The sequence below is a fragment of the Charadrius vociferus genome, unplaced genomic scaffold (assembly GCF_000708025.1).
Source record: "Charadrius vociferus isolate BGI_N301 unplaced genomic scaffold, ASM70802v2 scaffold214, whole genome shotgun sequence".
In the NCBI taxonomy this organism is placed as follows: domain Eukaryota; kingdom Metazoa; phylum Chordata; class Aves; order Charadriiformes; family Charadriidae; genus Charadrius; species Charadrius vociferus.
This window is the reverse complement of record NW_009647955.1, coordinates 596,815-620,191: the sequence shown is the minus strand read 5'-3', so window position 1 is coordinate 620,191 and position 23,377 is coordinate 596,815. Positions and strand designations below refer to the sequence as shown.

The 23,377-nt window shown below is 49.1% G+C and overlaps 1 protein-coding gene across 1 annotated transcript in view; it reads left to right on the top strand.

Moving 5' to 3' along the window:
• DIS3L2 (DIS3 like 3'-5' exoribonuclease 2) overlaps nucleotides 1-23,377 on the top strand; it is a 175,687-nt gene that overhangs the window by 116,753 nt on the left and 35,557 nt on the right. Inside the window, 1 exon segment of the mRNA XM_009883404.1 lies at nucleotides 19,426-19,505. Within this exon segment, the coding sequence (XP_009881706.1) occupies nucleotides 19,426-19,505 (80 nt within the window).

The following is a 23,377-nucleotide window of genomic DNA, read 5'->3' as shown; positions in this document are numbered from 1 at the left end:
TTTTATTAAATCTACCATAGACCTGCAAGCTCAGAAACTTCTCAAAAAAAAAAAAAAAAAGGGTCTTACACTTTAATTTTGAGATGCTGTTTGACACAGCAATAGCTGCTTTCATCTGCCAGCCTCAGAGCAAGTATCGGAGGGGACGCCGGCTCCATCCTTCCAGGCGATGGGAACGGCATGAAGAGGTGAAGCAGTTGCCTGAGCTCACGCGGTGAGTCAGTGGCATAGCTGGCACGACAGCCTTTTCCTGATTCCCAGGCCAAATCCAGTGCCTTAGGCCAATGCTGACCGTTCTCTTCCTCTCACATTTATTACTGACAGCTATTAAATAAGAATTGGTGCTTTTTTGTTTCTGCTGTTTATTTCTGGCCCAGTTAAGGTCAGGATTTTTTATCCCAGTTCCCCAGCAGGTACTTCTCATGGTGCAGAGCAGAGAAACAAGTTACGTCAGCATGAAGGGCTTGAACTGTGGCCAGCACTTCTCTGCAACGCAGAAGCGATCAGCACGTTTCACAAGTGGTCTCTCTCCCCAGTCCTTTCAGTTCTCAGGCTTTGCCTACACGTGCCAGGACCAAGCCGGTGTGCTGCTATGCCATGGAAGTCTGTCTTGCTTGAACAGGACGGAGTTGCGGTGGGCAGTACCTCATCGTGGTTTCCAAATTGCTTGGCTGTCAGTTGAAGGCAGTTGGTGATCAGCTGTTGTAGAACTGTGGTGAGCTGGCGGTCATCGCATGCCATAGGGTTGAAGGTGTTTGCAGGTACGCCAAATTCATGCATGAGGTAGACACCTCTTGGTTTCCTGGACTAGCTGGACACAGATGGGTCTTGCCCATGCTTTTGTGTTAGGCAGCCTGGGGTCACCTGCTCAGGGGCTGAACAGCATCTCTTAGGGGAAAGACAGGGCATCTGTGGCAGGTGGTGGCTTAGTGTGATGGAATGTGTCCCAAACATGAAGCTGATAGCTAAGGTGAACGGAGAATTCAGTGCTTGTTCCAGCTGAGCAAACTGCTCACTGGTGTTTTTGAGGTTAGTAGGGAGAGAAGTAGTGGCTTCTGCTGGTTATATTGAAAGATGGATGGAAAACCTCATTATCAATGAAGCAGAAACAAACTGGTTCTTCAGCATCTCTGATAGCAAGACAGATAAAACCCAGGAAAACATGTTTGTAGAGGTGCGTGTGGGGTGAGTGCTGGGAGAAAATTCTTATTTTACATTTCCTACTGAGGAAACAATCCTTGCTCCAAGAGTCTTGCCCTCCAGTTGATGGTGTTTTTCTTCCCTGGTGATGAACAGACGTCATCAGAAAGTCTCTTGATGTTTCAGATTCCGTTTATCACATATTTGAACAGAGACTTGACAAGGGTTTTTTTTCAGGTATTAATTATAGCTGACTGCATGGCTAATCCATCATTCTCTTTAGATGGAGTCACTGGGTGTTGAGTGATGTAACTTCAAATGTGATCAGTCTGCCATAGGTGAAGATGTAGCAGCTCTTTGTCAGAGCCAGTTCTGTTTCACCTAACAGTAAATGGAAGAAAGGCTAATTGTATAATGACAAAAGACAACATTTGGAAGGAGATGAAAGATTCAGACATTGCAGTTCTGTGATTTCTCATTTCAATTCCAAAGTGAGAGCAGGGGAAAAAATTCTTGCTTTCCATGACCACAACTCATTTTATCAGGTGTCTCTGGGCATGATCAGTCTTTCTGAATCCTGGGACATTTTATCTTTTCTCATCCATAACATATGGATGCTGAAGTACAAAGAAGCTCAGAGAGCACCTGTGGTTTCCTTGGAGCCTCTGAAATAAGGCTACAAGAGTCTTAGCCAAGATCCCAGCAGCTGAGCTGAGGACAGAGCTGATCTTGCCCCATCTGAGGAAGCCAGCACCTGCTGAAGTCCACTTTCAGGTTTATCTTTAAATATTCTAAGTCCAAGCCCACGACTCCTGAAATTATATGCCCTGCTAAAGTGTGCAGTGATTCATGGGGAGTACATTTTGTTGAGCAACCTCTTGGTTTTGTTTTGAAAGCAAGTGGCTTTGAATCTGTCTTTAGTAGTCTAGATCGTTTATCTCGCCCTCTCATATGGTATATGGTAATAAGGAAGTTGTTCAAGCATATGAGCGTAATTCAGAGTGTCGATTTCCCCTGAATATGTAATTGCGTAAAATGGGACCGTGAAGCATGACATCTCAGATAAGGTTGTTGGTCCATGTTGCACTTTGTTTCTGAGATTTGTCCATACTTGAGATTTGAGAGAGACCTCCTGCTTGAATGTGCTCCTTCGTTGTGCAGCGCTGTGTTCGGTTGTGGGAGACACTGTGATTCCCTGTTGCTTTCTGCTCCTGTCTTGAGGCGTAAATACCCATCTCTCCACAAAGATACATATTCACAGGTTGTTGCATTGTCAATGCCTTAAAACCTGACAGCAGTATTAAACTTTGCCCTCCGAAGAGAATGCATTCTTCAGTTTGGACCTGGGCTGGTAGGAGATGTATTGCATTTGTGCCAATTAGTTACCAACAAAGCCAGCGACAGTCCATTGCCCGTCTGTGATGGGCTACCATTAAATTGATGGCTGCTTAAAAACTAAGCAAGAAGCAGTGAGAAAGTAGCCTCAAGAGTTTGTTGGACCAGAGTGGTTTGAGAGACTTCAGACATCTGGAAGAAACCAGCCATGCAGAATCACTGTGAAGGGGGTTTTGTGGGCAATTCCTTTAACTGGACTTGAAAAACCTGATTCTGTCACATAAATGCAAACTAACCAAGCCGCCACTATTGTTTGCTTTAAAAAAAACCCCAACAATCTAGCCTGAATTCAACAAAATTTAATTTGTGCCTTCCTTGACAATTGAAGTAAACTGGCCACGCCATGGGTTTGATCCCTCTCATCCTGCCTGCCTTGGGGGACTGCAGAACTGCAGCAGATCAGGTGTCTCATGGCAATGCTGAGATCAGCCCTCCGACTGAGAAATGCTCAGTCCCGTGAATCAACAGGAGGTTTTGCATTAGCTTTAAGGCTGTGGTTTCACCTCAATCTTAAGGTCTCTGTTTTAATCTCAAGACTCTCCTTTTCTGAGAAGAAACCTCATTGATTGAGCTAGCACTTTGCTTCTGATTATAATGTTAGAGTAGAACCTGACCTACAATAGTAGGAAATAAAATGCTTAAATAGCTAAAATGGGATTTTAAAAAAATGCAGTTTTATTAAATGATTTCTCTGTCAGTGATGCGTTTAGCAGGTATAGAAGAGAGAATGAACTAAAACAGGCTTTGGCATTTCGGAAAGTGAGTCATTTTTTCTGTTGCATCATGTATAAACTTTTCCCTTCTCATGTATGTATGGTTGAAATTACTTTGAGGTTTTGAATTTTCGCTTCAGCTCTCTGTTTTTTATTATTTTCAAACATTACTGAAAGTGATGGTTGTTAGTCTTTAATACTGTGCTCGCATGCTATGCTCTTTAGTTGTTGTTGTTTTTTTTTAAAAAATTAAGTCAGTGGGCAACATATAGGTGGTTAAATGAGCTGGGGAGTTACTGGTTTCCTGTGTTCAGGTAGGAGTAAGAGGTAGGTGTACTGATGGATCCATGACGTGGTGCCAAGGAGTGCTGCTGTCAAATAGCCTTTAAGCAGGGGACCAACCTTGCAATCCTTGCGCAGCGCGGTCGTCTCTTTTCAAATTCTCAAGAAGCATTTGTACAGGTTCCTTGAAATTAGTTTAAAGACCACGACCATAGTGCTGTTGCAACCAGCTGAGACAGCAGACAGATGAGTTTATTCTTAAAATAGTGCAAAACAGTATAAAACCCTCTGGGCTGAACATCCCACTCACAGGGTGATCCTGCTCTTGGGTTTGTTCAGTCCTCTTCTCACCTGAGCCCTGACATTCTCCGTGCTGGAGGAATGCCATTGCCCAGTGTCCCAGGAGTTTTAAGATAAAGTCTAGAGCAGACAGAGAATACTGAGAGAGGCCGGATAGAAATGTGGCATCTAAATGGAGTTTCCGTAGGTCAGGCCCAGAACAGAAGCCAGTTGGTCTCCACATGCGAGGACCAGCAAAATGATGTACATGCTTCTTGGGATGAAGAAATCCAGCAAATGGAGGCCTGTCAACCCTTCCCTTGTGTGCCCACTTTGTAGGGAGAAAGTGGCTACTCCTTAGGATGAACTTGATGACCTTCTTCCTAGGAGTTCATAGCTACCGTCTGCAGCTGAGCACTGCAGAAAGAGAGGACTCCTCCTAACCCTCAAGCAGTTGGGCACAGTAAGATCACCTGGGCTCCATCCCTTCAGGAAAACTGTTGAAAGGCAGGCAGCTTCTACAACTGACTTCTTTGGGTTGGTGGGTTTCTTGCAGAGCTTAGGTTTGGTATGTTGTAGGTCTGTTTCATTCTTGCTCTTCTTGTTTGGTAGGTCTGTAGTTTGGTTCAGACCCAGCATTGAGGATCAGTGATTTTGCTACAGGTAGGCTTTGTAATAGTGGTAGCATAGTGATGGGTACAAAACACAATTCAGAGGAGGAAGACTTGCTGAAAAGAGCCTAAACTGCAAAGAAATGGGTGCCACCACAGGCATTTCTCCCAAGGGTTTTCTTTGTTTGTTTAAAATAAAAAAAAAATCTTTCCCTCCTTCATGGAGCTGCTGCCCCAAATGTTTTTACAACAAGCGGGCAGCTGCCCGGTCTACCTTGTTTCATTAGAAACTGGCTTGATCTTCAGTCTTGGCAGATCCTGTGAGAGTCCATGAGATCTATTAGAAGGGCCCAAGGTGACTCTTCGTTACGAGAGGGCAGGCGTTTCACAGCTTGCTGAATGTTCTGAATGTTGACCAGGACAGTGCAGCGCCTGGGTTGTGCTGCGTCAAGGCTTGAGTTGCAGTTATGGCATCCTGGAACATCCTGGAAATGTGAAGCTGGAAAAGAGCTTTAGGAGATGATCCTTTCCTTTTCCTGGCAATAGCAGGAGCTCAGCTGGCAGCGGTCCTGTGCGCTATGTTTGGTTTTGCTTTGTCACTGAGCCTTTGTAGCTCCTGGGACCTGTGTAGCCAGAGCAAGTTCCTCCTGGGGTTGTCTCCCTGACTTTCACCCACCCAGCCATGCAGATACAAAGTGCGTGGAAGTTTGCCCTTGGGCCTGTCCCTCACATGTCCCTGATTAGTCATTGCCTGGAATCTGAAATCCTAAAGGCCTGCAGAAACCTCGCTAGGAGCTCAGCGGAGTGTGCCAAGGTCCTCTGGGGGAGAGTTCAGCAGTCTGAAGGGCTCACCTGATTACAGCAAGGTAGTCATGCAAAGTGACTCACACGAGATTATCTTTAATGTCATCAAATGTTTTTTCTCATTACACTTGACCAGACACCCTGCTGGCTGCTGTTGTAACCGGGTTTTACTTGATGGACCTGAAGTGTTGCATGGTGTGGAGAAATTCTGGGGTGCGAGATGCCCTCTAGTGCGGTCTGGGCAGCATAGCTCGGCTCTCCCACGGCTGGTGGCATCGCTGCCATGCCGGGAGCAAGTGGCACGGCTGGGCAATAACCAGGGTGGGCAAAGCCTAGCAGGGACCTTTGCTCTTCAGCTTTGAGTGGGGATTTCGGCCTTAGGTTGGGTTTGTGGAAAGCAGTGTGAGGTTTGGTTTAGGGAAGAAAAAAAAAAAAATAGTCCTTTCGAAAAGCAATTTGTTTCTGCTTTCTGTGAGCAAGGCTTCCAAACAGACTCGGTCAGTTCTGCAGTGTGATCAACAGGCCTGGAAAAAAGTACCAAGTGAAGTAACACAGTGGCTGTGGTAAACATGAACTGAGGCCTTGGAAGTAGCTAATGGCATACCGCAAAAGAGTCTCCTTTCACCCACCGCGGGCCGTGCCAGCAGCAAGCGCTGCCAGCACTGGCGTCTAGCAGAGGAAAGCATCATTTGGCTCCGTTTTGGATTTCATTACTCTTCCTGCGCTCCCTCCTGCTCACAGCAAAAGCCTTTCCAGTTGTAAAGAAGTGAATTAACTCCCTTCGTGTCAGTGATGGATGAGGCGCTTTCTCCCCCTTCAAAGAGACGAGCCGTGCCGGAGAATGCAGGCCAGTGGAGTTGAAAAGTCCAAGCAGAACAGGAGAGCCCGTGGGGTGACCCAGCTGTCAGGCAGGACACCCTGGGGACGGCTCCCGCCGGTGCCCTGCGAGCGGGGAACAAAAGCCGCTCTCAGCGCGCTTGCCCGGTCTCGAGGCTCATTTTTTGGTTTTGTCCTACTTTCAATGGACTTGGGCACATCCCTTAACACACAGCAGCCGTTTGTGCGGGGTTCACGGAGCCTCAAAGGCTTCCGGGGGTGCTTCTCCGCCCTGCACAAAGGAGGGTTAGCACGCCGGTACTTGGGAGATCTCCTCTCAGGCGTCCATGGCTAATCATATTAAAGGTGACCTCGTGGGCAGTGCTTTCCATTGTTGCCATATGTTTTGTCCAGTGCTTGAGTGATGTTGCGCATTGGAATGTATTCATGCGTTGTCTAATTTAATCACCAGGCTTAATCCCCTCTCCTGTTCTACACCCTTAGAATTTACTGGCTCCTTTCTAGCCTCCCGTGCATTGTCTGGGTCTCCTTCACAAGCTAATGCTGATGCCTGGAGAAATTTTTATTTATTTATTTACTTTCAGAGTGTATTTTAAAAAAATTATCTCAGCAACAAACCCGGCAACATCTCCAAAGGGTGAGTGAGCGCAGTGGATGCTCTAGGAGGCTGATCCTTCGTCCCTGTGATCTTTTTCTTCCAGCTTTTCCATAGAGAAATTAAGGATTAGGCTCATGGGTTTAAAAAAGCAAAACAAAATACTACAAATGGAAAAATGACTGAGAAAGCGGTGTATCTCCTTTTAATATTGTTGGAATAAATAACTAATTTTAAGAACTTGACTGTCTCTGTAAAATATGGTGTTGGTTTCTGCCTTTAAAACTTACCGCTTTGGTATGGACAACTCCAATTCCAGGACTGACTGGACAAAATTAACCCAACAAAGCCCCAAGTCCATCAAGTTGGGAAACTGGAAAGTCTGACTGATGCAAAACTACTGCAAAAAAACGGAGAGCTGTGCGAGAGCTGCCATGCTCCGCAGAAGCCAGGCATTTCTAAGGAGCAGTGCTTTACAGGCTGTCTTTTTAAGGATGATGTCTAAAGATTTTTCTAAGACTTCCCTGCAGCGGCTGACTCTGCTGTGTGGAAGGGTATGTTAAAAATGGAAATTAGAGATTCGGTTGTGTTGTGATTTGCTTTAGGAGTGGATGGGGTCAGTCCCGGCAAGGGAAGGCAATGATGAGATTTTAGGATGGCACATGATCAGGCTGCTAGTCTGCTGAACTCCCAGGCGCAGGAAACCTTTTAATTTCCTTACACTTGCTGAGGCAGATTGTTAAATAAATACCTCATGCTTTGGTTCAGTTCTTAGATTCTCCTCCGAACGCAGCGTGCTGGTACCCACAACTCTAAACAGTGGACTACATCCCGGATGTCTTTGAAACCTTAAACATAGCTTGTACCAATTTAACTGAATTACAGCTTTGAGTTTCCCTCTGTGTGTGTGTGTGTGCGCGCGCGCGCATGCCCGCACAAGTCTCTTGCAGCCGAGTTCTTGCTTGCTGGTCTTCTGTGACTGTGTGTTATGGTTCGGGTTTGATAGGAGGAAGGAGGAATGATGTAAAAGATTGCAGATTTGTGACTGGTTTCAAAAATAGTTTTAAAATACTATGTATCTTCAGTCTGAAGAAATGCAATACTGCTTGGAAACCACAACTACTGAACATAAACCATGTCGAGCCCCTTACATATGTTAAATAACAGTGTGGAACAGAGGGTTATAAACAGCCTGCTGTGCATGAATGCTGGAAGAAGATCACTGATCCTACCCACCGCACTCCCACCCGGGGATCAACAGCAGCGTGGTGGGCTCTGACATCAATTTGGCACTACAAAAATACTTTACATTTTACGCTGCACCTTTTCAGTGTGAACCTTGCCAGAGCCCTTTCCGAAACATCTACATATAGAAATCTCTTTCCCACTGAAGTGCAGCCGTGCCGGAGCCGAAGACAGACGGCTGGCCATGGGTTAGCTGGAGGGCAGGGTGCCCGTCCCACTGCCAGTAGGCTCTGGGCTCGCTGGGACAAGTCGCCTGGCCCCTGTCCGCTCCCATGTCCTCCTTTCCCTGTGACAGAGGAGCTGTGAGGTCCCCAGGAAGGTGTGAGTGGGAGCAGGTCGCTGCCAGAGGAATTTAACAGAGCCACAGCCAGCCTGTCCCCAGGGGACCCCAGGGGTTGTGCTAACGGCGGCAGCTCTTGCTGTCCATGGGAATGGGCAGGGATGTCCTTGGAAAGCTTTGGATGTCGTGCACCGAGCAACAGTGCTTAGGCACGCCACAAGATTCTGTTAAGTAAGAGAGAGGAGGTCACGGCATGCAGCCTGCCTGTGCCTGGGAAGGAGGGAGCTGGCACTGCTGTGGTGGGACGATGGGTGGCATTTTATGGCATGTGGCATGTGGAGGAGATGCTCTGCGGAAGGCAGCGGGCTGAGTGTGTGTGGCCGGAGATGCCTTCCCATCCCGTGCTGCTAGCAGTGTGGGGAGGAGAAGGTTTGGCCAAGGACGCAGCACAGCTGCTTTCTGCCTGCAGTCCTGGCAGGTTGTAACAAGCTGCAGAGAGTCCAGATAGTCCCCAGAGAATGAGCAAAGCTCGAGTCGGCAGTGCTAGGGCTGGACTTTGTGACTGCCAGGTGTTTCACAGCAGCACCCCAAAGGATGGAGGAGAATGCCGTGGCTGTCAAACTGAGATCAGCGTGGTGTGATCAGGGTATTCTGCATCTTCATAGTCCCAGCTCCAGTTTAATGGCTTGCAGATATAACTAAACCTAGAAATCCTGTTGTGATCTCTCTTGTTACCTGGCAGAGCTCTTATCATGTCGGCACAGGGGCTGTTCAGATTTTAATGGGTTTATCTCTTGTATGGAGGGTATTACAAGCTTTCGTCTGTCTTCCAGTGCAACTCTACGGAAATCCCTCCAGGCATGAGGCAGTACCTGGGCACTGAATTAATCTGTGCTCCTGGGTTCTCACAGCTCCATTAGTGGCTTAGCAGGGGAAGCAGTTAGCATTAACAAACTTAAGAAAATAGGATTTGCTGTGTTTGATCTGCCCTCGGCTCCATGTATCCTCCCAACAGCAATGACAAAGACTGGGCACGTTACAGGAAGACACAAAATAGTCATAGGGAGGGCACAAAACAGGCTGATTTGTAAAATATGTATCAGCATCCTCCAAGGCTCTTGAGGGGGGCAAAAAAAAATAGTTGTACTATAGTCGGGTGCAATAAGAGACACCGAACCATTTTTCCTCCTGCCACATGCACAGACACATCTGCATCCCCAGCTCTTACCTTGCCTTTCCCCATGGCTTGAGCCATGTGAAGACAGCGCGGTGTCCCGTCTTCCTTCAGGTAACCACTGCTTTGGGGTCTGTTGCTGGCGTGAGGCTGGGGCAGCTCTCAGTAACCATCTGGCGCTTTGTGAAGGGCTGTTTGTCCCCTTGCTTTTCCTCAAACGAATGTTTACTGTTGGTGGTGTTCTTGTTCTGTTTTCCGTTAAAGAAACTGCCTGTGAGCCGCGCGCTGTGTTTCCCTTGTGGTGCTGCATCCATCAGCGGCTGGATCTGCCGCCCCTTTGGGAGCCGCTGACTTCTGCAACGCTGTTCTCTACTGACCACGGGCTCTCACAAAATAGCAGGGCCGAGCATGAAGCTAAGCTTCATGCTGCTTAAAAGTAGGGTCAGTAAGTTGAGACCTGTTTTCAGACATGACTGTCAGGTGTCTGAAATGACAGCAGTTGGGGATAATGACATGTTACCTGCAGTACCCTCTAATAATGACATACCAAGCAGTGAGTTTAGAGAGGGGTTTCCACTTGATTGTGTCAGTTTTCATCTAAAGCAAGCGTGGAACACACTGATTGTTTTTCTTAAGTCTTTCAGGCTCTCATCTACTGTTTTGGGACAGAAATGCCTTAGGGATCTCCTTCTGATCAGGCTTTGCTTTTTTCATCAGCTCAAGATGGCATATGCATGGACTTCCATACCACCCATGCTGTGAAAAAGCTGGTGTCGGTCCCGCAGACCCTCTCAGGTCCCAGGTACGACCGACCGGCAGGCTGCAGGCACCGTGGCTGCACAGAAAGGCCTGTCTGTTCTGCTGCTGACACTTGTCAGCTTAGGAGAAATTTTACGTCAGCCATACGCTTAAAGCTTCTCTCCTTGTTAATAGTGAGAAATATTTCCTTTTTTTCATGGTTACTTTAACTCACTGGGTTTTTCCTGTTTGCTCCAGGATTTTCAGAGCAGTGGGACGTATTTGCTGCTCTGTCAAACCCTGTTGGACAGTGAGCTTTCCGAGGAGCCGGGGATTATGAGGCCCAGGGTCTCTCTCAGTCCTGGGTGTCAGTGGTGGGTCCTTCTGGTATCGTGCTCCCCCTCTCTGGGTTCTGCACTGGCTGCTGGTGTCCGTGGGCTTCGGCAGTGCAGCATCAGTGCCTGCATTTCCCGTCTCTCTTCTTGTGCTGCAGACCCTGGTCTTACCTGTTCCCATCCCCACCAGTTACAGGTCCTTGTGCTTCTCCCCTGGCCTCTGGCTGTTGACCTCTAGTCTCTCCTGGAGAATTTTCACTCTCTGATAAGGTATGTGGTGTCCAAGCGCTGCCCTCCAGCCATCAGCTTCTTCAAGGACAGGGAGATTTGACTTGCCAGCAATTCTGATGGGTTTCAGAAGGGGCAGTCCTGCCTTTCCATGAGCCTCTGGGGTTGTTTCAAATTCCTGATTGTAATCTAGCCTCTCACTAGAGTCTTGATCATCTCCCAAATTCCTGCTTTCCCAAGTGAATTTCCATACCTACCAAGTGAAGAAGAGGCCATTGGGACTGGGCAGGACCTAACTGTTCCCCCGCGGCCCTGAAAAGCCTGTAAGTCATCGTCAGTCTTCAAAATGCAAGAATTATCTGCAGCCCCAAACCTCTTGTCTCTATTGAGGCTGGTAAAGCCCAGCTTGTGAAGGCTCTTTATTGCACAAGATGAAATCGGTGAAATTGTCTTTTGTCAGGGCACCAGCAGGGCTGGGAGAAGCGCAAAAGCAGGGAGTTCTTTAAAGAGAGACTAAGAGACAGGCTCTGAGTAACATAAAACGGCCAAGTAGTGAAATTTGGCATGTATCTTGTTAGTGTCGCAGTTTTTTATGTGGCATTTCCTAGGGATGTTTTACTTTTATTTTAAAATTGATGTATGTGTAGAAAATACTTTTAACTTCATTGACAGTTCCCTAGTGGTCTAGAGCATGCGGTGCGGTGTCACAATTCGTTAGCTTCTGAAGAAGGTATTTTTAATCCACCAACGTAAACCCTTTGCAATTGGATAATCTGTATTTTAGTCCTGTGGTTTCCTAATCATGCATCTAGGAATGAGCTCATCAAGTTTATAAATTATAAAGTGAACGGAAGTATTCAGCTCTTCTTTCTAAATAAATCTGGATCTATTTCTTCACGGATTGCATACTGTGTTTGAAACCTAAAAGTGTGAATGTTTAAAAATACACTCATTTGCAGTTTATATTTTTGCCAAGTGGTGAAAGTTGTCTCCTGCTCTGTCTTTCCAGAAAGGCTCTTCAGCTTTGACTTGCAGCTGTGAAATAAAACCCAACAGTATAATGCCAGCTTGCCATTTTGATGACAGCCTCTGCGTGTCTTTGCAAAGGATTCAGCCACGCTTCTCTCTGGTTTTGCTGTGCTGCCTGACCACCTGTAGCAGAGTTTTTGGGGCCACTAGACTCAACTAGACAGTCCTCGTATATGCCAGGAAATATGCACTGGTGACTTCGCTCCCATGATGGGAAGACTTCAGGGTCCTCGCGGCATCCCAGAGGAGATGTTCAGACAGCAAGACTTGCTGCAGCCTGTGGGATAATTTAGTAATAGCTTGTTGTGGCTTTGGGTCCCAGGTTGGGAACCTCTGGCCTGGGAGGTTATTTTAAGAAGGAGGAAAAGCTATCTGCTATCTTCCATCTTCCCACGTCAGGGATTCACTGGCTTTGCATGTATTTTATGCAGGTGTGGGTTGCAGGCAGCAGCAGAGGAGAGGAATAACATTTGAGTAAACAATGGGATTGTAAAATAGAAATGGGCAGAGGGATTCAAGCCAGAGTAATACCCCAGATGAGTTTCAGCTTCATTTCCTAGGCTGGATTGAGTTTCAGGTTGACATTGTAGCCACACTTGTGGATCTTGTAGCCTGTTAACAGAGGTAGTTTGATGGCTAATGTTGTGAGAGGGAGGAGACGTTAGAGAGATGTGCGGCTTGGGTGCTGCAGAATGAGTAAAACCCAAGCTGATGTGTTGTATTGCAGCAAGTAAGAGAGAATCCTTCTGCATGGGAGACCTTGAGAAAGGAAAGTAAAGCAGAAATGGAGAGGTGATCCCATCCCCAGAAATAAGTCACACTTTGCTCTGCTGCCCATTTGCACCCAGTTGTTGTTCTGTCCTGTGAAGGGGGGCAAGGCTGGCGAGGAGCTTCTGTCAAACACAGCACCATCATCTCACACCCAGGAGCTCCAGGACACATGGGCTGGCTGGCTCTGGAGCATGCTGGGCACCCAGCATGTTCCTTGCTGATTCCTTCCTATGCCTGCTCTGCATTTCAGAATTGGGGTTGAGATGTCTCCGGATTGGTGACAGTGGGGCAGGAAGAGCAGCTGCTGGTGACATCCCCTTCAGAGCACCCTTTCCCAGAGAATCAGGCTTATGGGACAGCTGATTTACCTCTCTGCTTGTCTCTGTCTCCTGGTGATTGGCCATGCTGAGGACATAGGGCAGCAGGGACAGCTTCAGGAGCCTCCTAGAGGATTTACACCTTCACCTGGAAAATGCATTTAGGGACAGGGAGAAGGGGTCTCACTGAGGATGCAGTGGGTGAGATGGGACCAGTTTAGGACCGTTTCAGGACTTCCAACCAGTAGCAACAGCAGTCTCATAACCAGGTACTAAGAAAGATTGGCCAAACATTCACTGTCTGCAAAGCCAAAAGGGAAGGACCACCCCGACCCAATGCAACAGGTAACTAGTTGAGGTGGTAGCAAGTTTCCTTGTCTTTCCTCTTTTTCCACTCTAGGACTTTTGGTTTCTCCTTTATTACCCCTATCCTGTCCTTACTATATGTTCCTTAGCCTCTACCCAGGGTCCTTCTTCAGCAATTTCAAACTACAGCACAAATAGAAAAGCTCATGGAAGGAGAAGTGCTTCGGTCTCAAGAGCAGCTTCTTTAAGTGAAAACACAGCTGTGAGGTTTGCAGGCTGCGCTTCTGTAAGAGCTCATCCAGCCGGCACAGCCAGCACCGCTGCAGTCCTTCCAGCACGCAGGAATTGGGAAATCCATTGTGAACAAGATTGAGTTTGATGGCCTGCGTGGAGGCAGATGGATGTATTTTTAAGGGACGAGGTGCCAGAAAACTCTGTGATTACGTTACTGGAGCACGGCTCGTTTTTTGTGGTTTTAAAAGTGAGTGTCAGGGCTTCAGGGCTATTTTTTTTTTGGGTCAAAACTGAAGTTTGAGCGGGGCATAAAAACCTGCTTGATGACTAAGTTTATTCTTAAAAAGCTTTCTAGAGCTTGCTGGAGAGGGGAGCCTTTATTCCGAGAGGGAGCTGATACCAGTCTTTTTGGATTTCCACACAAATGGGGTTAAATTTGAATGAGTGCCAAAGGTAGAAGAGAACCCCTGCCTTTCGGGACAGTGTTTTCAGTATAATCTTTAGATCCAGTCCCCTGGTTGTTGTCTTGGAGGCTGTGTTCTGCCTCTCCTACTTGCCCTGGGTGAACTCTTTCTGCTTGAATACCTTACCACGTTGGTGGAATTACCTAGAACAGTTATAACCGAGGCTGGCCGAAGCATGCCCTTACATTGCCTTAGAACTGGGACACATCTGAAATCTTTGACCTGGTTATTCAGCTGAACTGATAATACCTCTCTGATACAGTGCATGTGTAGAGAAAAGTTTTCATCTAATGACGGAGGTTTGCTGCTCGGAGCCAAGGCTGGGAACGGGGGGATCCAAGCCAAACCATTTACTCAAGGGGCATGCAGAATTCGCCCAGTCAAGTCAATATAGGTACTGGCACCGTTTCAGCAGCTAGAAGGCTGCTCCTCATGCTCTCTCCTTGTTGGAGCTACCAGGCTTTATTGCATGACTGGGCCCCTAATTGCTGCAGGTCTGAAACTTTTTTTTAAAAATGATGATGGCTGCTGGCTGTGCCGAAGCCCAGACAAGCTTGGAGGTCCATGACAGCATTAAGCACTGCTCCCCCTTTCTGAAAAGCCTCTTGCTGGCCCTGATGGAGGAAGTCCCAAAATGTCAGCAGCTTCCCCAACACCCCCCACCAAGGCCTGTCTGCCTGAGCAGGGCACTGGGTCCCCGCAGGGGTCAGGCAGCACAGAACTGTTGGTGCACTGAAGGGCAGAGCCCTTCTGCGTTCACTGGTGTCTTGTGTCTGTCCGTGTCTGTGTACTGGTTTGGTGTCTGCTCACCGCTGTCAGGGGAGTGTGCGTGGGAACCTTTGGGTGCAGATGAAGCATGTCAGTGTCTGATGGATGGAGGAACAAGGAGGAGCAAGGAGGCATCCCGCTATCAGCCAACTGCTGGATTTAAGGATGTAGGAATAGAGAGCGGGAGGATGGTACCAATCTAGAGAGTGGAGCATGTGTTCCACTCCAACGTGAGCAAGGGTTATGTGCGCACAGCTCTCCATGACCAGTCACCACTGTGGGCAGCAGATGACTTTCCTTGAGATGACTTTCATCAAGAGGTGGCATTAGCTTTGCCTCGAGCCTGCAGTACGTGCCACCAAACGTTACCAAGGATCAGCCACGTGCTGTGAGTACATTCTGTTGGTCCATCGACCAGTCACTGGATAACGTGCCCACGCCTGCTTGTTACTTTGGGTACCACAGAGGCACCGACGTCTTGCCCATCAAACAGCCTGCCCCAGCCCCTTTGAATTTCAGCGCCCTGCTTCTCTTCTGTTTGGGTGTATTGCAATTGTGTCTGGTGGCGAGCGAGCCTATCCATCACTGTATCCACACAGATCCCAATTACTCCTTTTGACAGCTCTTATTCACACACCTCCCTGTGCCTCTGACATCTCAATTATTGATGGGGCTCGCCTGGTAAGCAGCACTCTGTTCTCAGCATGGCTACGTTCCAGCTCCCTTTCCCATTGAGTTCACGCACGCACCATGCCGAGCGTTTCTTTATGTGCAAAGCTATTGAAGTGGAAAGGGATCTTTATTAGCATGTGAGCTCCAGGGCTACACTACCGAAGGGGGCAGTGCAAGCCAAATCGCACCGTAGTACGGCGCTGGGAAATTTCCTTTCCCCCTCCTCTTCCAGTGAAGCCCAGCAGTGTCTTGTAAAATGAAATGATCTCATATGTTTAATGCTGAAGATCCCTTGACCTGATGAGCCTTCCTTGTGGTGGGGTCACCCTGCACTTGCATTTCTGTAAGAAACCTCAGTCCTCCGTTACCCCTGCAGGCATAAAATCTGGTATTTTGAAGAGCAGTGCCCTTTCCTTTGTCTTGGTATTAGTTTGTTTGCTGGTTTTACAGCAAGCCTTTGCCTTTGACAAGGAGTACTGACACACAAAAAAGGAGCTTCAAAGCAGCACGCGGTGTTGGAGCAATGTTGTCAAATTGGTTAAGAGTTAGAGCTGTGCCAGAGGGAGGGTTGCAAAAGCCTGCTTGTTTTGTAGGGAGGGAGGCTCTGGATGTCTCGTGACATCGCTGTAGCAGAAGTCAGATAGGAGGAACGATAAAGTGGCCGATCAGCTCCTGACATCTCTCCTTCCCCTAGCCTTGCCCTGCAACCTTCTTTAATTCACAAGTAAGCAGAGTTTTTGTGAGGTGCTTGGTGAAGGAAGGCAAAAGGAAAGGGCGGCTGCTGGAGAAGGTGGGACCAGAGAGAAGCAGCAGCGTAGGGTGCAGATAGAGCTGGGAAAGGATGCTTGAGTTTTGTTCTCGGAGGTCTGTGGCAGCAAGTGCCTCATAGATTAGCTTTAGCATGGGAGGAGAAGACTGTGGTGCAGACCTTCCAAAGCACTGAGGTGTTGGGGAGCCTAAGTGCCTTTGTGGCTGCATATGGCCATGCAGAAGTGAGCACGTGTCCAAGGATGCTCAGTGGAGCGCTCAGCCTGCTGGGGCTTGAATGGCAGAGGGGACCCAACAACACGGTATCTGGTGGATGTGGACAACCTTTTCAAGCTTAGTAGTAAGCTCATGATCTCTGCATCCCAGGCTGGCTCCTGGCAGCACCCAGCTAGTCCTTCTTTACCTGCTTTACCCTCTCTCTTTCCGCCCTGTCATGAGTTTTCCTGGGGGCTCCACACTCCCTACACAGCCCAAATGCCACCAAATGAGCAAAGGCATCTGGAGCGTTGCTGGTGGCTGCACAGCCAGAGCTTGGCTGCTCATTCAGGCTCTGTAAGGACTCCTGGGCTGGGGGGCGATCACAGGTTCCCTCTTCCCCCTCCTGGCTGGCCATGACAGTGCATCAGCAGGGCAAATCTGCAGTTTTGTGCATCAGCGACAGCACAGCTGCCTTGAGCTACGGTTGCTGGGACAGACCTTTAGTTACACGTCTCCTCGTGTGACAGTCTGACCCTGACATTTCTCTGAGTGGGGTCTTCTTGTCACTGCGGGTGACAGCAGCATCCTCTTGCCTGACAGTGTTGCCCCAGATGGTCAAGCTGCGTATAGTCCCTGTGACACAGGCCTTGCTGGCATTGGCGGGTAGCAGAGATGGCTGAGCCTGCCAAGCAGGGTGTGCTTCATTTGTCTGGAATACCATAAGCAGACAAAAAAGGGTTAAAATAACAGAAAGTTGAAAACGTGTTATCTTCGGGAACTGTGATCTTTCCTTTTTGGGTAGGCGGGTTCCATGGGACCCCATCCCCCCAGACAGTGGAAAGGTCACCCTCCCATACCTGATTGCCCCACAGCTTTCCTCAGCAGCCTGTCCAAACAATGCTGTTTTCCTTCCCAGCCCTTTTCCTTCCTTCCCTTCCCCTGGACTTGTCTCCTCGCACAGAGCTGGCTTCAGCCCCGGGTGGTGTCGGGGGCCCAGAGCCCAGGTGAGCTGTAACCAGAGATGCTCAGTTACTGCAAGCCCGAAGCCCATTAAGCTGAGAGCTGCAAATGAGAGGCTTAGCCGCTCCTGAGTTTGTCCTGATCAGAAATATTGTTGGAATTGGCCAAAGCCACACTTTTGCCCGATTTTGCAGCTTCTTTTGTGTTTCTTCTCTGGCGACTCTGCTATGTGGTGCCCGTTCCTCAAAGTGCAGGACCAGGTGGAGCTGTGCCCGAAATAACCACTGTCCCGTTTGCCTCCGAGGTGCTTTCTGATACTCTAGCAGGAAAGCTTTGGAAAACCTGGACCAGAAAAATGACTTTGGGCAGTTCCCAGTTCCTCCTTCAGCTCCCTAAACCAGGGTAGCTCACCTGGGGGGACTTTGGTTGTAGACAAGTGACCTTTGCCCATGCCACAACAAGGTGATCACTTGCATCCTTTGGGGAGATTGCTTGTACCTTGGTGACCTCCTGCTCCGGTGGGATAGCTGTCATGTGCCATCACAGCACCTGGAAAGGCTGGAGCCACAGCTCAGCTTAGTGGATCTCATCCAGAAGAAACATCCCCAAGCTGACCTTGCTAGTCCTGCCTTAGACACAAGTCTCCAAAATGGATCTGAGCAATGTGCTAAGCTATAGTAAGATCAGAGCTTGTAGGAAGGGGGAGCAGTTGAGAGCGTAAGGGGTTGCCACCTGGACAGCAGGACAAATGCAAAGCATGGATATGTGTGTTACACGCTGTTGCAGGAGCGTGTGTTTCAGAATGGCTTACAGAGTTAGGGGCGCAGAAGTCAAGGGAGATCAGCTGGATTTGGCCTCAGCCTGGTACTTGGTTCTTAACTTGGTATCCAAGATGCTGAATTTTTCAATGATTTCATGGTATGCAGTTTTATTTGGGTCAGTGAGAGCACAGCATATGACTTTGCTACTCTTTGGGGAATGGAAAATTAGTGCACCATCTAATGATTCAGCACACAGGGTTTCTTAACAGCCTACGGGAGAAAGATGTTTTAATTCTGTGTTCATTCCTGAATAAGCCGTTAATTTGAGTTAGCAATTTCCTTGGAGCCCAGAGGAGAGGAGTCTGTGATCAAATGGAGTGGCTCAACACTGCTCTCTCCTTCTTTCCCTGTTTAAAAAGGTCGGGCTCATCATAACAGACCTCCTTCAACTTTTAGCCCTTTGCGATGGTCTTCCCAGACTGTTTCAAGAGTCCAGCAGCGGTAACAGCCCTGCTATTAGTAGTCTCTGTGACCCCAAAAAAGCCAAATCGCTCAGCGCATAAAGACCGCAGCTACCTCCTCTGAAGGATGCTGCCCATCTTGCCCAGCCTGCTGGCTCCTGCCAGGCTCTGCAGCCCTTTTGCAGAGCAGAAGGGCTGCACCTTGTGGCTGCGGGAGCTGGTGGGACACTGGTCTGGGGGTCAGCAGCCTTCCCCTCGGGAACGAGGGGCTGCTCGGATGTGCAGGGTTGTTGCAGAGCTCAGCCCTGTGCTGTTTTCTAGGCAGCTCAGCATATAAAATCACGGGAGACATTTTCAGCAAAAAAGTCTCCCCACAGAACCGTTCTGTTGTTTGTTGAAAGAGGATTAATTTTTCCCCCTTAAATAAAATGAGCCGTGTTTGAAACCTGAAAGCACTTGCCGAACGCCTTCTTGGAGCTGCAAAGAAAGCAGCTTCCAGGTCACATCATAGCCTCCTGCCGGACGCGGATCCAAACTGCAAACCCTTCTAACAGCTCTTTAATAACTCTGCACAGAAGGAAAAATCTGTCACCTTTCCCTCTGTGGTTTCTCCTCTGTTCTAATGCACTGGAGGAACGAGATGGAGCCGGGAAAGTTTTCAGAGAAAGACTCGTGGGAACTACAGCTGCCGATGGAGAAGACTCATTTCTTTAGTGTCTGAGGGGAACCGCAATCGCTTTGGTGAAGGGTGGTGTGTGTGGGTGGGTTTGGAGGGGTGAACCGTTATGACCCATGCATTTCAGAAGAACCACAAACACTTTATAGTAACAAAGGGTGGAAAAAGCGAGAGGTTTCTGCAACGCATGTGACTTTTCCCTGAGGTTTGGAACCCCGCGGTATGTTCCAGGCCACGGTGTTTGCGTGTCAGTCTCGGTGAGTTAAGCTTTCTCCCACAAGCTTCGCTTGAAGTTGCTGTGATGACTGAGAGCCTAAAATGTTGCTTTTTTTTTTTCTCTCTCTCTCTCTTTTCATTCTCCCCCACCCTCTCTCCTCTCTGCAGCTGAAGCTCTCGTTTACCTTGGACCAGGACAGTGGGATGCCTCAAGGCTGTTATATCTATCAGTACCGAGACAGCAACAAGTAAGTCCCGCAGAAGATTGCACACAGCAGATAGGGGAAGGTGCATTGAAAGGGAACTGCCCTGCCTTCTGGCAGAGGGATCACAACTGCTTGTACCACTTAAAAGTAGATTAAAGCAGGCTTCAGGCTTGACCTGAAACTGAGAACAGCTCCTGTAAAGGCCAGATCCTTTAAAATGCACGAGGCCCTGAAGCCCCCTTTCTTCTGCAGTGTTTAAAAGCAGCTTTTATTTGGCTAAAATGCCCGCTCTTGGGTGCCACGGGCTCTGGCAGAACTCAGCCAGGCTTTGCCCAGGGGTGTTCGCAGCTCAAACACTGAACTGTTTTGTGCTGGGGTGACCCTGGGAACGTGGGCGGGGGTAAAAGCACCCACGGTTGCACAAGCCCCAGAGAGGGCAGCCCTCGCTTCTGCTCAGCTACAGAGAGATGCAGCATCCCATGCTCCCTGCCCGAGCTCTGTGGGTTCACAGAGTGGCCTTTCATTTGTGGTACTATAGCCTCAGTGCAGCCACGCACTCTGTTTTTATAAGGTACCGTATGATATTCAAGCTTTGGATGTGCTTGGAGCACGGAGTCTTCAATTTCTAGGTATTCTGCCTATTTTTACTAGCTGCTGTAGTAAATTGGCACCCAAGATGTTTTTATTTCAAATCACAGTCTCATTATCAAATTGACGGCAGCAGCACAGTTCAGGATATTTCTGTGTTCGCACCGAGTTACTTTGCCTGAATAGCAGCATGTCATAAATCCATAGCCTGTTGCCTCCGCCCATATAGTTCTGCTTCTTGCCAGTTATTGAAGGTTAACCTAAAGAAGGAGGGTATGTGAAATTTTAAAAGAACAAAACAGCCTGTAATTAGATCTACTCAGAAATGCTGACAAGAAGGGTCCCAAAAAGAAAGAGGGACATCTGCAAGCAGCACCTGCCCCTTTCTGAGCTGAGAAATCTCAATGTTTAAACAACAAGGAAGATAATTTGTGGGAAAATCCTTCCCACCTGTGGATGGGTGATTAGCTTGCAGTACACGGTCCCATTCCAAATATCTCGACCCCAGAGGCGTGGATGTGGAGAGCTGGTACCTCCAGCACCAACACGCTAACAGGGATACGTTTGGTTCAGCGCCGAAGCATAAAATCAACAAGGGAAGAGCGTTTGTTTTTGAGGTTTTAAAAGGCGACGGCACACAATGGACAGTGAGGAAAAGAAAACCCCCAGACCTATTAGGGTTTGTTAAGGATGTTTATAGACCCAGTGTTTCTAATTGTGTGGCGTATATCTCAAAAATCAGCAGCCGTGTTTTTTTCTGCTGCAGACTCTCCTCTCCCCAGGCTCCAGTGGGTGTTTTGTGCCATTGTTTGAGGAAACTCCGGGGACGGGAGTGGAGCTATTTTGTTTTAAGGGCTAAGGCCAATAGCAGTTCTGCTTGGAAACCTCGCTTTTAGCTGTGAGTGGTCCAGCATGTGAAAAAGTAGCTGTGGCATGCTGGCAGCTGTTGATTTAGAGATGTACGCCTGTGACCCGTGTTTCTGGCAAGTGTGGGAGCCGAGCCACCCCGAGCCATGCCAGCCGGGATCACGGGTTGGAAAATACAGTGCGGGCAGGATGAGTGAGATTGCAAGTAAGCCCAGACTTTGTGCGCGTCTGAGGGATCCAAACTGCTGTTGTACCTCCCTGCGGGGCCCCGTGCGTTGTGTTTTGTAGCTTGCTTGACCAACCCGGGGGGGAGCAGAATCCCATTTCCCAGGGAGAGTGTCGCTAAGTTTGCGCACACGCTCATCCCCCTAAGCCCCGTGTGTGCAGCCCAGCGCCTCTGACAGTCCTTGGCCGGTGAACTGAAGCGTGAAGGTCTGTGCTACGGCTGACGTATTCTTGCAGGTAGAGTGTCCTTGAGCCAAACGTGTGCTCGGTTCTGGTTGTACCCTGGGTGATTTTGGAGGAGCTCGCGTGCGCTGCAGCTTTATTGGGGAACAGAGCGTCGCATTTGAATAGTGTAGTGAAGCTCCCGACGTGGTTCCCGCTCAGCCAGGCAGACTGTGCTTCTCAAGTACTGGGCCTTTCATAGGGTTAATTTGTTATCCATACAATAGCGCGGCAGTTGTCGTGATATTTTTTCCTTAGCGATTTCCCAGGGTAAATTGTAGGCCTTGTGTTTTCCCAAGCCTAGTCCGGCTTTGACGGTAGTCATCAGGACCCAAGGGGGATAACAGCTCTTCTGCATCCTCCTAAAGACGTATCTAGAGGTTAAAGCAATGTAACGTTTGTGTCTGCACCATGTTTTGGCGCTGTTAGCAGCCCAGAGAAGAAATGCTGTCAACATACTGCAAGCTTATGCATGGGAGAGACTGGAAATGTGCACCCCGGAGCCCAGTGTCCTTGGCAGAGCACTGGGGACAGACTTGCGGCAGGAGTGCAGGTGTGTGAAGCTCTCAAGCAGCAGCTTTAGCAGGAGGAAGCGGGGGTGATCCCAGTCAATGGGAACCCATTCTGGCGTAGGGAATGTGCGCCGTGCCCCGGAGATCTGTGTGTGAGCGGGGCTGTGCGTGGCAAGGCTCAGTGCCACCCTTGTCATGGGAGGAGTGTCCCTTCCCCTCCAAGTGGCAAATGCTGTTCCAAGCTGCAGCCAGACGGGGCCACCGGAGAACAGCGGATATTGGCCTCCCGCTCGCAGAACAAAGGACCGCAGCATTGCTGAAAGTGTAATTACCAGAGCAATTAAAATTTCTATTGCTTAGGCTAGAAGTGCAAGTCCCATGCAAGCTCTTACAAGGGTAATCAATTGGAATTTGTTCCCTTTAAAATGATAAAACCCTGCTGGGGAATTTTTGCCGCCTCCCGGCAGTATCCTGTGTCCTGCCTGCAGCAGCATTCATGGGCACAACGCTCGCCAGGTGCCCGCTCTGCTGTCACCCCCTGGGTGCCAAGCATTTCAGGGAGACCGGACTCAGGGGAGCCTCGGGAGCTTTGGGCTGAGAGCAGGAGAGGTGCTGAGCATCCAGCTGCTCACCCCTCCACCCTCTGCTGTCATATATCGATATCTGATGGCACTTCATAGTCCCAGTAGCAATCCAAGTGCTGTACTTGGAGCTGGATGGGGGAGAGAAGCTGTCGCTGCCCCTGTGGTCACAGGGGTGAGACCAGGGGGACATTGCTTCTCCCTTTTTTCCCTGCTCAGACCCAGACACTTTCCTCCCCTTGGCTGCCAGTCCTTTCCAGTCCTTCAGTCCTTCCTGGCCCCGGAGGAAATTACTTGACCTCATGCAGAAGCAAGCGGTCTGCTTTCTCATTTTTGAGCCACGTTACTTAAATCTTCCGAATGGGAATCAGTCAGTACAACTGACAGCACCGGACTGCTGCACCGGGCTGCCGTGGGATGGCTGTCCTGCGATGGGAGCGCTGTGCCGTGACACGGGGACAGCCAGTGATGTGTGCTGGGTGACATTCGGAACAGGAGCATATTGTCAGCCTTCACGTGGCCCCAGTGCAGTCACATCCAGGAGAGGATGCCCCATGGTGTGGCTGCGGCACGAGTCGGGTGTTGAGGGTGGGACTGGCTTTCTGCTGCTGCCTCTGCCCTGGCTGGGCTTCTCTGTCCCACCATAGGATCCAATTGCAAAACCCAGCCAGGCAGTAAAAGGCCATCAGGGCGTTCTCATCCACCACTGCTCGAGTCCCATCTTACAACACGCACTCACCGGTCCCCAAGCTAGGAATACAATACCGGCTGTGCTGAGGAAGCACCGGCTGCCTGCTCTGAAGCCTGTCTGCTCGGCGCGGCTGGTCCTGTTCTTGTGGACTGCCAGGCAGCGGGAAGGATCGGATCAATAAAGGTTACAAATGATCATGAATAACTTCTTCCACCCCAAGTGTCGGAA